Source organism: Microtus ochrogaster, chromosome 18, assembly GCF_000317375.1.
Source record: "Microtus ochrogaster isolate Prairie Vole_2 chromosome 18, MicOch1.0, whole genome shotgun sequence".
Taxonomy (NCBI): domain Eukaryota; kingdom Metazoa; phylum Chordata; class Mammalia; order Rodentia; family Cricetidae; genus Microtus; species Microtus ochrogaster.
The window spans coordinates 45,165,624-45,182,074 of record NC_022020.1 but is presented as its reverse complement, the minus strand read 5'-3'; the positions used below and the strand labels follow the sequence as shown (position 1 = coordinate 45,182,074).

The 16,451-nt window shown below is 41.0% G+C and overlaps 1 protein-coding gene across 1 annotated transcript; it reads right to left on the bottom strand.

Moving 5' to 3' along the window:
- Window positions 1-710: 710 nt before the first annotated feature.
- Minar2 (membrane integral NOTCH2 associated receptor 2) lies at window positions 711-15,417 on the bottom strand. Its single transcript, XM_005356134.3, has 4 exons — window positions 15,074-15,417; window positions 11,536-11,586; window positions 3,971-4,195; window positions 711-1,530 (listed from the first exon to the last, which is right to left on the bottom strand). The coding sequence occupies exons 1-4, from the start codon at window positions 15,236-15,238 to the stop codon at window positions 1,351-1,353; spliced, it is 621 nt and encodes a 206-aa protein (XP_005356191.1). The 5' UTR covers window positions 15,239-15,417; the 3' UTR covers window positions 711-1,350.
- Between the last annotated feature and the right edge of the window lie 1,034 nt (window positions 15,418-16,451).

Sequence of the window (16,451 nt, the reverse complement as noted above, 5' to 3'; positions counted from 1 at the left end):
ATGACCTTACGCTTTTTTTTTTTCCCTGCCAGAGCTTTTTTCACAAGGGAATTAGAAGTGCATGCAGGTTATAAATTTGCATGCAAACAAGGACACATTCCCATTATGACTTTCCCTTACCTAGAGACACATACCATTAAATCAGTCAGGGGCGATGTTGTAGCTTGAGTCCAGTTACACTGAAAGCTAGCCGTGAATATTCGTTCAAAAGCAAAGTAATAAATTCACTCATGCAGAAGAAGTAAGTGTCCAAAGGTATCGTAAATAAAAGGAGAAGGAGGCTAGGGAGTAGAGGCGTCCCGAGGTGCTCCACGGAAGGAGAAAGCGGGGGCGGGGGCGGGGGCGGGGCAGGCTAGGCGCTCACGTACACTGCCTTCACAATTCTGTGGTTACCCATCCCATCTTTAGAAAGCCTCATCTGGGCGCTGTCTTGAATGGACACAAATAACCCAGCTCAGCACAGACGAGTCGAGTACCATGCATGGTGACCCCTGAGCAGGACTCAAACCCCACGGAGGTATTTTGCAGGCAGTAAAAACAGGCAGAGTACAAGGACATTCTAAGGGTGTGTGAGCCTGGCATCAGGAGAACCCCCCCCCCACACACACCTTCATTTATTTCCCTACCATCCTTTCTACACTGGACCGGAACCCACAACAAAAAGAGGAATTATAAGTCAGACAGTACAAAGATCAGCAAGACCAATTTTGCTTTGTACACAATAATTTATTATCCAGTAAACCTTCATTTTTATATACTTTACTTCAAGTCTCTTTAAGAGCGATAAAGCGAGATAATAAGGCGTTATCCAAGGGCACTCTTGGGAAGAAGAAAAGCCTTGATTTACACACTAAATAGCGTTAGGAGTGGCAGTGGGGGCTTTAGGGAAGATGTTCTGGGAGTAGGAGGTGGTGCACTTGTTCCCAGGTATCCACACCCAAAAGACAACCGGAAATGACTTTGAGGGAAAAGCTACTTCCCTGTCCTATGGAGTCCTTAAGCCAACTCCCTCCTCTGATAATCTATTCTGTTCTCATTGTCATTCAAATGAATCCTCAGAGTGGCAGCATTCCTGGAGTGTCACCAGTGCCTTGCCCACTGGTGACTTGTACCCCACTCTGGAATATCGGCTTCACAAAGGAGAAAACCCAGACTGGACTCACACAGAGGCTTCACAGAACGAAGCAGGGAGGCCAGCAAAACACAAGCAATGCGCACCTTCTAAAGGACAACAGGGTGTTTAGTCACACAGCTAGTGACACAGAGGCACACATTCACAATGCACAGACAGATTTTCCTGTAAAGGTCGAAAAGGCGTTTTAGAGCTTTAAGGAAGGATTTACAATTTCCTTAGATCAATAAAGTGCTGAGGGTCACTACGGTAACCAAGATGGAGACCACAAGGAGCACAATCATGCCCAAGTGACATAATTTCGATCGCTTGTTGCGTTTCTTCTTCTTCTTCAGCAAAGTGTCAAAGCCTGGAGTGTATGTATCCCCCAACCAAAAGCGCAGATCATTGGGGTTTTCCTAAAAGAAAACAACACAGAGAAAATATCACTAACCAGTGACCAGTCAGCATTACAGTGGATACTTGGGAACAAGATGCTGCCAGGGGCCCTGAGTGTCTGTATTCATGTTCTTTGGGGTAAGGTGTTAAGTGTCAATGCTCCAACAGTAAACTCAACAACTCTAAGCATCTCAGAAACACTGCCACAACTGACTGACTGTGGGAACCTGTAGGAAAATTGTCTGTCTGTATAAGAATTTATTAGGTGGCCTGCACAACGCCTGTGTTACATTGCTGACCCTTCTAAGTCAGAAACACCATAGTCATCTCTTCGCCAATTGTGTTTTTCTAACATCTTACGAATAATGTCTATAAATCAGTTAAGTGAGTTGAAATACAATTAACATTCCTAGCTTTAGATGGACTTTGGAGGTTTTATCTCATTTTTGTGGCAGAGATAAGAATTTGGTTAAGTTTTGGGAAATCCCAGCTGACTTCCCTGAAGGAAGAATAAGCCTAGGTCTGAAGAGCTACTTCCATAGCAGAGCTACAGAACATCTTCCACAGAGAAACTCAGGGGACACGATGCATCTTTGCTCGTGTTAGCTCCAATCCATAGGGTGTCTCTGTCTCATTGGCTCCATCTTCTGTGGAGTGCCAGAGAATTCTCTTTAAGAATTCTACTCTCAAGTACCCGATAAGTCGCCTGTACACTTGACTAGTCCATATACTTTTTGAAAACAAACAACAACAGCAACAAAAGACCATTTTCCTGTAATCTCTAACTAGTTTAGTGCAATCAATCCTGTGTCTCATATATTAAGTTTACAAAGATAGCTGGGTTACCACTTGCACATAGCAACTGCAGGCCTTGGATTTTCTTGGATTTTCTTGCCTGGATATTTTGAAGGATTTGAAACAGGCTATCACCCTCAATAGTTTGAGTAGACATAAGTCAGCTACTGGTGTCACAAAACCAATGTCTGGTAGCTGGCAGCATGTAGGGTTTCTGAACTAGTTTCAGACTTGGGGCTGTAACGCTAGGAGGGACGTGCACACATAAGGAGTTGGGATGGATTTGTCAATTGCAATTCTCCTATAGAAACTTGTAGGTGGGTTTAAGTCACCCACTTAGAAAAAATTCTTCCTACTTGCCAATGATCTTCAATTTTCTTAGTGTGGTATCCAAACTTAAAAATAAATAAAACATTTGAGAAAAAATTAATTTTTTTTAATTGGCAGTCTTTGAATCAGGTAAACTATTTCTATTTACTCAGTTTGATGGATTTGTGTGTGAGCAGGGATGCTCATCCACCACCCCCTTGTCACATTTGCACAAAGCAAAGGCAAGAGAACAGGCCTGAGCTTGTGCCCAACAACAAGCGTCTGTGACATAAATCAATGTGCTTTCCCCAGTATTAGACTTAATGATACGAAGTCTTTGGTAAAAAACACTAAATTAAACCAAAACAAAAAAGAGGAAAAGAAATGCATTGTTGTTGTCATGGGAATATGTGTTTTGGGAACTTCTTGGGAAGAAGCTAAAGGAGGTTACCCTTGAGCTAGGAGATTAAGAGCTGTCGGTGATTCTGGACCAGTATGTATTTCAAGGAATGCACAGTCGAGGTTTTAAAACAAGCGTGCAGAACATAAAAGTCTACAGTATCGCCCCCTTTAAAAAGAAATGTGGTTCACGCCAGGTGGTTAAGGTCTGAGCTCGCACCAGACACACATTTTTAAATGAAGGGCACTTGGCAATGTCAGGCCTTTCTTGCCTAAGGCAGGTTGAAGCAAGCAGAGGCTGATCAGGAATCCAGTCCCTTCAGACAATAGAGGGTCCATGCTGGCTTTCAGGCATTTGGGTCTTGTCTGTGAAGGTGATATCAGAAGAAGAAGGAAAAGGTAGGGAAAGAAAATCCTAAGCTGGGTGCGTGAGTTCGTTGTGTATTTTTCCTTGTGGAAATGTTTGTTTTGAGACACAAGAAAAACGACCAAAACATAAGCCTTCACTCTTAAATCATTTCATGGACTTGGAATATTAACCTAACGACTGTTGGGAAGGGCTTCCTTGTGCAGCACCTAAGTCTGATCACTTCATAGGTAGGTTTGATAAATGCAGAGAAAGAAATGCGTTCCTAGGTGGCCATGAGCATAAACAGCTACGAGATTACAAATGAGGGAAAACACGTATGACCTTACAAATTAATTTGAAAAACAATTTGCGTCTTCCCAGGAGACCTTTTGTCATTGCTACTTGCCTTTTCTCCTCTCTACACTACACAGGCGCCATTGGCTGTGCAAAATACAAAACAAACAGATAACCCCACATATGGGCTGGGAAAGAGAAATAATTCCAAGGACCTGTGGTCTTTGTGTTTGGTGGGGAACTTCTGCAGCACCTTCTCAGGTCCACTTGGCTGATCTGGTTGAGCAGCTGAGGATAATTCTTAGTAAACGCACCTTTAGATGTCCGGAGAGATTCGTGTGCGCAGAATGCTTGTCATATTCCTCAATGGTCCACGAAGGACTCTTCTTTCTTTCTTCCATAGCTTCCTCTATGCTCATGTCACCATATAATGGGTTATTCTTCATGACTGAAGACATGGACGGTGGGGGACTGTCAGGAAGGACTGCGTTCTCCCCACCAAATCCCTTAGCCCGTTGAGAAGAGATGCTCTTTTCTCTCTGTTAGGAGATAAGAAAATAAGATGGCCTTGCTGGTGGCAGAGAAGCCAAAATGGCAGAAATCTGGATCTGAAGATTTTTTGATTCTGTTTCAAATTCAACAGATTGAGCAATGGACCTATAAAATGACTCTGAGGTCTGCTTTAATTAGAATCCCTTCTCTCTTTATATGTTGTCCTGATCAGTTTAATATCCATTTCAAGGCACTCTCCAGCTACAAAGAAAGAATAGTGTTCTCCAATTCATCTAGTGGAATTCTGAAGAAACTCAGTTTTGCAGCTCATGTGCACTAGAGTTTAGTGGCATTTTATGTTTTTTTAGTGTGTCCCAAGGTTCCTACACATAGGACTTAATATTGTTGTATGAATCCAGCAAAATTAGGATTAAAAGTGTTTTCTGGGACCACAAGATGGCTCAGCAGGTATTGGTGTTTGCTATTAACCTGCCAGCCTAGATTTGACCCCCAAAGCCTAACAGTCCAAGAAAAGAATAGAATCCTGAAACTGGTACTGCCTCTTCTCTGACCACACACACATGTCCTGGCAGGCACATGCAAGTGTATGAACACACATGTATGAACATATATGCATACAAGCACACACACAAATAAATAAACAAATAAAGTTAAAAACCCTGTTAAATAATTTCTAAATGTCTCGGCTTTTTATAAACATGCCTTTGGATCCTATTTCAGAGACATTGGAGGAGGAGGTCTACATAGTTTCTTCTCCCAAGCTGAAATACTCCATGCTAGACAAAGAGGGGAGGTTCATTAAACCTGGGGAACTGATCACACACTTTTCCAGGCTCAGGAAACTCAAGACCCTTAAATTCTCAGGAAGGTCTAAGGATCACAAGATTCACAAGGTGCCTTCCCAAGGCTATAAAAGCGACAAACACCTGCTAGGGCCTAGGAGACTTTTCAGTGGAGCTCCTGTACGCCGGCACAAATAGGCTACTCCAGGCATGCAGGTTTTGAGTCCTCACCCACGCTGGATTGGCCATTTCAGAGCTACAGTTGCCTTTGGGTCACCCATGAGCCTGTCTGTAAGTTACCATAAGAGACTAATTGTTCCACTAAGGTAGAACTTAGGTGGGATCATTTCTTCTGTCTGTTATTAGTACCCTCTCTGAGGTGGAAAGATTTGCTCCCATCTCCCTGGCTCCAGGAAAACTCACAGAGCAACTGAGTCAATTTAACATCATTCACCCCCAAAGTGTCTATTGTCCACTAGAGTAATTAATTCTTCACTTTCAGAAATTTAAAAAACTTGATTGATATTGAAACATAGAAAAGGGCACACATGATGAATGCATGTGATTTTCCCACAAACACCCAAGTGTTTGTGTGTGTGTTTGTGTGTGTGTGTGTGTGTGTGTGTGTGTGAGAGAGAGAGAGAGAGAGAGAGAGAGAGAGAGAGAGAGAGAGAGAGAGAGATTGGTGACTGGACATAAGAACTTTGGAGATACACCAATAGGAATCACATCCTTTTGAGTCACCTGTATGAGAACCACTGGCCATACATCAATGGCCTAAGGGTCTTTTAGGACATAGATTGAATATGTATTTATATAAACTAAAATTATAGAATGGCATTGCATGAGGCATCCTTCTGAAATAACTTGTAAGTAAAGAGAAAAATAATCCAGATAAAACTATTTGTATTCTCTTGGCCATTGGCTTTCCATTACTTTTAATAAAAAAGATTTATTTATTTTGTTTTTATTTTGTGTATATTAGTGAGTGTCTGCATGTATGTAGGTGTATCAAATGTGAGCCTGACATGGTGGATGCTGGGAATCCAGCCTGGGTCCACTGGAAGAGCAGAAAGCGGGTTTAACCAGAGTTACCTCTCCAGCCCCTTCCTTGACGTTCTTAATAAAGGCATCTTTCATATTCTTAGAGATCAACTTGGAGATCCTTTTTTACTTAAATTTGGTTTTGGCCTGCCAAAAGTCAATTTATAGTCCATAATGGTAAGCTGTATAATAAAACAATAAACCTTCTTATCTTAGCATTTATCTCAAAGATGAGTAGATGTGTTAGTGTGGTTCTAAACTAAATAAGAGCAATCTGACAGGAAATTAAGGTTATTTGAGCTTAACACAATTATAACTGTATTGTTTTCTTCAAGCCTGGACGGCTTTGATCATATCTGAAGCAGGATAACTCTTCTGACATACAAGAACTTTCTTTGTTAGGTTCTTTTCCTGCTAGACTGCTCATTGCATGCAGTTAGGAAGGTTTGATAGATGAGGGAAATAAAATGTGTGGTTCAAGAAAGTCTACAAACACTATAAAAATGGATATGTGTTTAGAGGAACGAATATGTGAAGGTATCAAAAACAGTCAGACCTTTATTCTAAAGCCGTCTTGTTTCTAGGCCATAACCTTGAAAAATTTTAAATATTTTCCTGAAATATGCCTTTTGTCTCCGATCTGCACAGCATTCTTATCTCTGAAGGGAAGGGAAGCTTATTTATCATGCTTTGTTACTAATGTGAAGAAATCAGTTATATTTTATAATTTACAAATTAATTAGATAACACAAAAAGAAATTGATAGGATTACTGGGAACATGATTCAGGCACTGAGCACATGCTTAGATTACTGGAGATCTTGGATCTGGATCTATAGTTCAATGGCAGACTGCTTACCTAGCAAGAGTGAATCTCTAGGTTCAAACAGCAGTTTATATATTTAAAAAAAAGTTGTGATTTATTTGTATTTTACTATTTTTTTTTCCAAATAGATTTAAGAAAATAAAGAGCATATACAAAGTCCAACTTTGCATGTTGCACCTTAGGCGAAATACTGAGAAGAAAATTCAGTAGCATTTCTGTGATTTTAACGAAGTGAGCTGGGACTGGAGAGATGGCTCAGTGGTTAAGAGCATTGCCTGCTCTTCCAAAGGTTCTTGAGTTCAATTCCCAGCAACCACATGGTGGCTCACAACCATCTGTAATGAGGCCTGGTGCCCTCTTCTGGCCTACAGGCAGACACACAGACAGACTATTTTATACATAATAAGTAAATATTAAAAAAATAAAAAACAAAGTGAACTATAAAATAAATTCCATTTGAACTACTCATTTGAAGTAACAGTTCAAAGTTTAACTAGACTCTCGCTATTAAGCCAAACTTTGTCTACTTATTTTAATTCTAATGCTTCAATGAGCAAGTAAAACACCACTTAATGAAAAAGGAACTAGAAGACATATTCAGGCAAACAAACGCTAAAGGTTAGCAGCAGACCGGCCGTTAGAATAAGAACCTCTAAAATCATACAGCAAGAGGGAGTGAAACTGGAGGTAGGCAGGGAGACTGAGACAAAGAGATTTTGGAAAATAAACAGAAATTGATGAGATGGAAATAAGATAATCTGAGTTTAAAGTAAACTAAAGAATTAGAAGGTAAAAAGTTTGGCACAGGTGTTTTTAATCAAGCAACTAAGAACCAATTGCAGGGAAAAGATGGAGATGTTGTTGAAATTAGAGAAATTTATTTATCTCCAAATTATTAGAGAAATTTATTTATCTCCAAATTACCAGGGCAGTAAAAAACAATAAAGACAAGTTGACCACGCTCTAAGAGGATGAGGGTGTAAAATGGAGGTTATCTCAAGGACACACAGAGTAAGTCAAAAGTAAGCATACTAAACAGAAGGAGGCTTAATTTTCTAGTTCAGAGAGTGAGACAGGCAGATCAGACGTCAAAATGCAAATTCAACTATTCAGTATTTAATGCCTCAACTTTAAGAACTCGGGAAGTAGGAAAGATTAAAGAGCGTAAGTTCCAGGAGGTGGATATGCACACAGAGACCCAGGCATAGTGACTGACTGGGTAAACCAGGTGGCTTTCCTTAGTTGAGCACACACAGGGTCCAGCTTCTTTCATCTGCTCTGAAATTAATTAGTTTGGAGTCAAGCTTTTTAAAAAAAAGTGTACCAAGAAAGTGTAGCAGAAGTGATTTGACAGGTGTAAAATGGGAAGAGACAGAAATCTTTAATAAATAAATAAATTAAAAAAAAGAAGTGATTTGAGATCAGATCCAAGCTGTTCCCAAACTCTTCCATATGATTTCTGTCATTGTTTTGTTTGTTGGTTTGAACTCTAGATCAGGATCTGAGATGTCTGAGATGGCAGAACCTACAACAAACAACTGGAAACCCTGGCCACTGCTTGGAAAAGAGAAGCACCCCTCACCCCAGTCCATCCACTGTTCCTAGGACTTCTCATGATTGGCAAATACTGTCATTTTGCCACTGGTCACAGTGGTGAGCAGTTACCTCCCTCTCCAATGCTGAAGAGTATCTGGAAAGCGGCTGTTGTACCCCACTGCTGCAGCACACCAGATCCGGGAAGAAATACTAAAAGCCTTATTCTTACTTGTTTCGTATGTGTGTAGTGTATGTACATGTTTCTTGGTGTACATGTACTTGTGAGTATACATGCAAGTTCACATATGTGAATGAGTGCACACCAGAGGTTGACATTGGGTATCTTCCTGAACCACCCTGCTTCGTATTTTTTTTTGAGATATTTATTATTTATTAGGTATACAGTGTTCTGCCTGCATGTATGCTTGCACACCAGAAGAGGGCACCAGATCTCATTGCAGATGAGCTACCATGTGGTTGCTGGGAATTGAACTCAGGACCTCTGGAAGAGCAGCCAGTGCTCTTAACCTCTGAGTCATCTCTCCAGCCCTGAGACAAGAAGACAAGGTCATTTAGTGAGCTTGAACTCACTGATCCAAGTGAACTGGCTGCTTGTAAGATCGAGGGATCCATCAGTGCCAACACCACCTGATCCAAAGCACTGGAATTGTGGGAACATGCCCCCTAAGCTCAGCTTTTCATGTGGATGCTAGTGATCTGAATCCAGAGCATCAAGTTTGCATAGTGGGCACTTCCCCATCCGGGCCATTTCCCCAGCCCCCCAATACTGGAAGCCTGAAGACAATTCTCGGCAGAGGAAATCATTTGGTAAAAATGTTAGTCTGGTAACTTGAGAGATAATCATCACTAACTTGGGGCAAGTCTGAAACTGTACGGTCATATACCTTGTCAGAACATTTGTTTTATGAGTGGAGTCAGGGAATTCAAGAAGATGGTTCAAAGTATGCAAGGAGGGTCCTAAGGTGTCGCTCTTCCCAGTAGAATAATGGCACACCCCAATTACTGAGATGTAAAACTACTTACCAAAAAAGAACAAAAACAGAAAGATGAGGAAAATGTCTCAGCTGTATGAAGTAACTGAAAACAAAGATTCTGTTGAAGGCCTAGTTTTATACGCCTCAGGGTTGGTGGTCAGTAAGCCAGAAATTGGAGAAGTAGAAACAGGAAAGCAAGATCCAAGGGCGAGTTTGAGCCCCATGCTTTAAAGGACCTATAGGGGCATTTTATGTCAGAAAGAACTGTCTGAGGCTAAACAAAGAGAATTATATTAGCAAATTGCTCAATAAATTGCATAGGAAATAAATTGAAGACATTACAAGATGAAAACTAGAGTCTTTAAAATAAAATAAAATCACGTGGGTATTCTGGGCCAACCCTACCATCTGCATTTCCAGTCATTTAGACATAAAAGCTGAGAATAACTACCAAAACAACAGATCCAAGATTGGGGAAATAATAATAAGTATATGTCTCTAAATTCCTATGAATAAGAGTGGAAGTAAGCCCTGGGACCATCCCAAGAGCCTGGAGCATAAGGCTGTGCAGAGCAAGGGTAGAGGGTCCTCACAGAGAGCTGGAGTGTTCCTGCCTCACCTCCAGGGAAGGAGTCTGCACAAGCACTCCTGGAGAGATTACAGGAGTTTGGAATATGACTTCTCCACTGCTCAGAAAGGAAAAAATTAGCGTAGGATAATAATCCCATCTCTTTAAAGGGGAATTTGTAGGAATAGGATGGCTTGCAGGACCTGCTCCTAAGTGTGGTGATAAGACAGACTCTTCTATCTGATAGACGATCTCGGCTGTCAGTTGTGTGGGGTGTGCAAGTATATCTGTATGTATATACACACATATATATATTAGATTATATATTATATATTTGATGTATGTAACTTAAACACAGTATCTATTTTAAAAGATGAAAATGAAGTAGCACTGGCTAAACACATGACAAATCCATTTCTTCTTCAACGACACACAACAATTGGGTTGAAACTCAAGCTTGGCTACTAACCTCCCCAACAGTACATGTGTCTTCCTTTCTGTCTTCTTGGTCTGCAGGCATAATGCAGATTCTGATATTGTAGAAAGAACCTCCAGAAAAAGAATGTGAATTCTCCTTTAAGGTAGGCTTCTTAGCATGTGCATAGCATCAACATCTCAAGGATGCAGATGTGTTAATTCCTTATTGCATTACTAGATTTGAATATGTTTGTTTCTATGATACAACATAGCTAACCACTACAGAAAAATAGAATATATATATATATATATGTATATAATTACAATATAATATATCAAACAAAATAGACTTAAGGCAAGAAGCTGTGATAGCTACAAAGATTTTGAATAAAAGTAACATCATCAGCAAAGTATAATAACTATAAAATTTATATATGCTACAAAATGATTGTAATAAATTTAAAGTAATCATTAAAATTACATATATTCATACAAAAGTTTCCCAAAGATAAGACAATTTGTACAATAAAATTAACAAATCCAATCAATTGGCATCCACAGTTAGAAACATTCTATTTTCTGAACATTTTCAAAACAATGATAGTGTAAATGATTCTAAAGGAAAGTACACACACAACTGAGTTAATAATCAAAAACCATCAAAAACACATCCCAAATACTAATTCTGTAATCATTTAGACTACGTTTTCAATAAAAACCATGGAAATACGTTAAATGGTGACACAGCAAGTGTTAAAATGTAGTGTTACAAAATGATAGGCTGAAGCACAAATGCATGCACACACACTTTACACACATACACAGAATACATGTACAAACATACACACATACACATTTAGATACAGGCACAGATATACATACATAAACTCATAAACGCATGGACATACACCTACATAATGCAAGCATACACATATGTACAAATGCACACACACCTATATACATGCAAGCATACACATACATACAAACGCACAGACACACACATACATAGAATAAAACCCACATACATACAAGCAGATATACCCATGCATCAACATAAATGAAGACAAAGAAAGGCACACATGGAATATTGATATTTAGCAAAAAACAGTGGTGTGGGACAGAAAAGCAGTGAAGAATGCAGATTAAGACATGAGACCAGTGAATGAGCTTGTCTAGGAATAAGGAGGCTCAGTCCTCACCACTGGCTTTTCACTCCAGCTCACAGATCTCCTCTGAGAAGCCCCAGGGTTCTGAAACCAATTTGAAAGGAGTCAGGAAGAAGTAAAGCTCACGTGAACAGACCAAGAATGTCAGTTGCTCACCAGAAAAAAACAACTCCCAATATGATGCCTTTAAACATTTTATCCCTTAATTTAAAAAGGTGTGTGTGTGTGTGTGTGTATGTGCAAGCGCGCTTGCTTGTGCATTGGTAGAATGTTTGCCTCGAATGCACAAACCTTGAATTTGATACACAGAACATCAATAACCAGGTGTTGTAGTACACACCTGCAATTTCAACCCTCAGGGCTTGAAGAAGGAGGATTCATCCCAGGTTTACCACATCGCCTTTGACCACAGACTGAACTTGAGGCCAGCCTAGGCTACATAAAATCCTGCCTTAACACCAAACCGAAGAACATTGGATGGAACAATATCATCTGTTATTCTTCAAAATTCAATACCATTTTTCCCCCTTTTTAAATTAAAAAAAAAAACAGTTAAACATCACAACAACAAAAAACCAAAATGGAGACAAAAGTGCAGGTAGCCCGGGTTGGCCTCCAACTCTTTATATAACCGAACCCTAAATTCCTGATGCTCTTGATCCTGCCGACTGAGTTCTGGGATTCTAGGTGCACACCGTACATGTTTTCTGCTGTGCTCAGGATAAGAACCAGGGCTCCCATCATGTCAGCCAGGTACATTGTCTATCAACTGAATTACAGCCAGGTGTTTCTGTTTCCACTTCTTAAACTGTTATAGAAACCAGACCCCACTGACTTTTCCTTATTCATTATTTGTTCTCATTCTTTTTGTTTGTTTGTTTGTTTATTTAGTTTTTGTTTTGTCTTTTGAGACAGTATTTCTCCATATAAAACAGTCCTAAGCTGTCTTGGAACTAGCTCTGGTAGACCAGGCTGGCCTCAAACTCACAAAGATCCGCCTGTCTCTGCCTCCTGAGTGCTGGGATTAAAGGCGTGCACTACTACCACCCAGCTTTTGTTCTCACTTCTTAAGAAATGAAAATGAGGGTTGTATTAATTTTTCAGGAGATCATACTGGATACCTGTGGATCAAACCTAAATTTTTAGTTACAAAAAAGTTTGAGAATTTCATACATGGCAACCCTGTTTGCATTACCTACTTGCTTAAACCACCACCCAGTGAGGAACTTAATTAAGACATATTTGATAACTCCCTCTTCAAACATGCTTAACACCACATTCAACAGTCTTGGTTATATTTCTGAAGATTTTTAAGTAGCATTCTAAAAATTTCATGCTCCCATTTCTCCATATTTATCTACTTTTTACTCCATAAGTACGCCAGTCTTGATTTTTAGGTCCACTCGCTCACTTTACAGATGACTGTGAAGACCAGGTGTCATTGCTCATTGTCCGAAGCACACCTACCTTATTTCCAGAAGACACTTGTCTAACACTCCTTCCCATTATCCATTACTTTGGTAGTAAATTACCCGTCCCTAAGTTACTTGTCATTTTATTTCAGGGTCCTATAACCACACTGATGAATATCTTGCATATCACCATAGAACCTTCATCGGGATGGAGATAGAGACAGAGACCCATATTGGAGCACCGGAATAAGCTCCCAAGGTCCCAATGAGGAGCAGAAGGAGGGAGAACATGAGCAAGGAAGTCAGGACCGTGAGGGGTGCACCCACCCACTGAGACAGAGGGTCTGATCTATTGGGAGCTCACCAAGACCAGCTGGACTGTGACGGAAAAAGCATGGGATAAAACCGGACTCTGAACAATGAGGACTGATGAGAAGCCAAAGACAATGGCACTGGGGTTTGATCCTACTTCATGTTCTGGCTTTGTGGGAGCCTAGCCAGTTTGGATGCTCACCTTCCTAGACCTAGATGGAGGGGGGAGGACCTTGGACTTTCCACCTGACTGCTCTTTGGTCTGGAGAGGGAGGGGGAAAGGAGTGGGGGAGGGGGAGTGGAGTGGGAGGAAGGGGAGGGAAATGGGAGGATGGGAGGAGGCGGAAATTTTTTTTTTCCCAAGAAAAAATAAAAAATAAAAAAAACTAATTTATGTGAAGTTTATCAAAGATACATCTACAGGAAGCATACCTCTTTGTTCTTGGAATAATGATTTAGGCCAAAAGGGCCTGTATAAAAAGTGCTTGTTAGAAATTTGCATTTCCTCTGTTTTTGAGCTTTCGTTGTGAAATTACAAATGGAGGCAGCAGAGCAACCAGAAGCACCGAAAAAGATGCTGCAAAATTGCTGTGTCACAACCCAGGGGAAAAAAAAAAACCGATTGGCTACGTGTTCCTACAATGTACTACGCAGAGACGGAGGTGGAGGAGGAGGGGCAAGATTTTCTGAAATAATTTTAATCCTTTTGTTCTGTGACTTGTAAAAAATGAAATAAAGGCGGTAATTTATTTCATTTCATCAAGCAAAACACAAAACAGTGATAAATGGGTGTGTATGGAAAGCCACAAGGCTTTGGGGGATTACAAAGTGGTAAGCAAAAATTAAAAGTAAACAACAACAATATTCAGTCGTTATATAACAGATTGACTTATAATGGAAATAAGATTTATAATGGAAATAAACGGAACCGTTTATAAAGTAGAGGCAATTGACGTAATCATCCGACTCTGAATGAACTCATGGCATATGCTCCTGCCCACACACACACACACACATCACCAAGTAGTCCTGGTACACCAGGACTCACGAGAAGCGACTGTTTTTTTTAAAAAAGGCAAACACCTTTCCGTACAGGGAATTTGAACTCTCCAAAGGATTTAAGGACTTACAGTGGCTTGTAGGTCAGACACATCGTTTCTGAAACAAAATACTTTTTCCTCTTTCTACCTGTAGTAACCCCCCCCCCCCCCCTCCGCCAGTTTCTCCATCTTAAAAAAAGATTATCCCTGTTTGATTAGCCTCAGCAGGGGCCTTTGTGTTGATCTCAGCAGATGGAACCCACCAGCTGCATTCTTTTGTGAAAGAACAAGAGCCAGGAGATCAGCAATAGCGTGCTTATTCCTATGGCTGCTCCAGCGGACACCTGTGGAAGAAGCGCCTCTAAGCTGAGAGCCACTTCCTTTCCAAGATGGAGTGTGGCTTTCCCTGAGGCAAGACTCAGGCTTTCTCAGAGGCAGGTACACCCTTGTGAGGCAAGCATTTGATATTTTAGGCATAGATCACAGCGACAGACAGAGTTTAGCATTTCTTCCCCCTAATCTTACTTGAAAACAGTTAGTCTGAACTGTTCTGGAGGGAAGGAGTAAATGAGACCTACGCAAATCTGAAACGAAGACAAGCTGAGAAGCGGGGACTGGAGGGGAATGAACCGGTGGGAGAATTTGCACATCTTTAACGCAGAGCTTATAGGAAGGGGTGGGGAGGAAAAGCAGCTTCTATGTATCCCCCACCCCCCACCCCAAGCCTCCTTCACACGAATGAGAAAATTTCATATAGTGAGAAAGAAACAAGCTCCAAACCTGTATTCCTATGTCCTTAGATCTTACCTGGGAGTAGACAAGGTTTTGCCAGTGTTGTGGAGCAGGAAAATTTCCACCGGGAAATCTCGCGAGGCTAGCCTGCAGAAGGGTCGAGTTCCTCATTAAAGACTTCACGTCAAGCTGCAGGAATTTGTCAGGATGGTTGTTATTGGGCAAAACAGAAAGGTCCATGTCCCCTTTCGTCTGCGGTGGAAACAAAGCGAGCGAAGCTGGCCCTGTCAGAGGCCTCCATTATTAATGAGCCCGAAGATGCTCTGGCTGGCATTTGAAACCTGGTCTCTTGTCTGCACACAAAAGCCACCCTCTAAAGGCCACGTCAGTCCACAGGAACAAAACAAGAAAGCAGCAAAGGGCCCTCCTTCCTACCTTACAACACACACACACACACACACACACACAACATACAGGCACGCAAGCATATGACGCTTAAATTGCATTAAAAGGGTTCATCAATTCAAATTAATAAATTGAGAAAATTAGATATGGGTTGCACTTTTTATCGCCACCCCATTCAGAGTCCTCCAAGCTTGTATATTAAAGCTGCCACAGTCATAATCTTTGTAGATTAAAGCCCATCATTTGCAGCTTAGCACAATCACCGGGAAGAGCTCCACTGAGTTTGTTTTCTGTATTGCTGCATTAAGGCAGTTGCTCTGGCCCTGGCCCTACTTCCTCAGCCTCTCGGGTGATAAGCCCCATCTCATTCCTTCTCAGGTTTTGAATCCCAATCTCAAGCTCATGTAGACTTAACTGGTTTGAGTTTGGCAGCTTGTTCTAAGTGTGAAAATAGCAGGCATGTATCTTGTGGATTGTGGCAGTAAGTAAGGTCCTAATGCACTGCCGTGACCCCTCCATATCCAGGGTCCTTTGATTCTACCCCTAGCTATATCAATGCCTGTGAAATTCAGCGATCCCAGGGCACGTTTGGAACCAGAGGGTAACCAGGCTGCTGACTTCATAGGATGGGCTGTGTTGTAAGTGAACCCATCTGTTGTTAAGACAGCCAAGGTCAGGCTGACTTTATGGCCTGCCTGGTTAGCCAACAACTGATGAATTTAATATAAGCATGCTCTCTATGCACAGGACACTCTAAATGGCCTACGCCCCTACCTAGAAAAGATAGGGTTTTCATCTGGAGAGAGCAGCATTCCCTCTTGCAAGACAGAGCAGCATTCCCTCTTGCAAGACTGGTTAAGGGTAGATATATCAAGGGCTTCTAACAGACTACAACTGTTTGTTTTTTCACCAACTCTATGAACCCTTCTGATGTAGTAGGAAGGCTTCTCTTCCAGAGGCAGTGTAGTTACATGTGGAATGTTTCAGGAATAGACTTCAGAAGGGTTCCATATAGCTTACAAGAATAAGGATGTTCTTAAATCGAGCC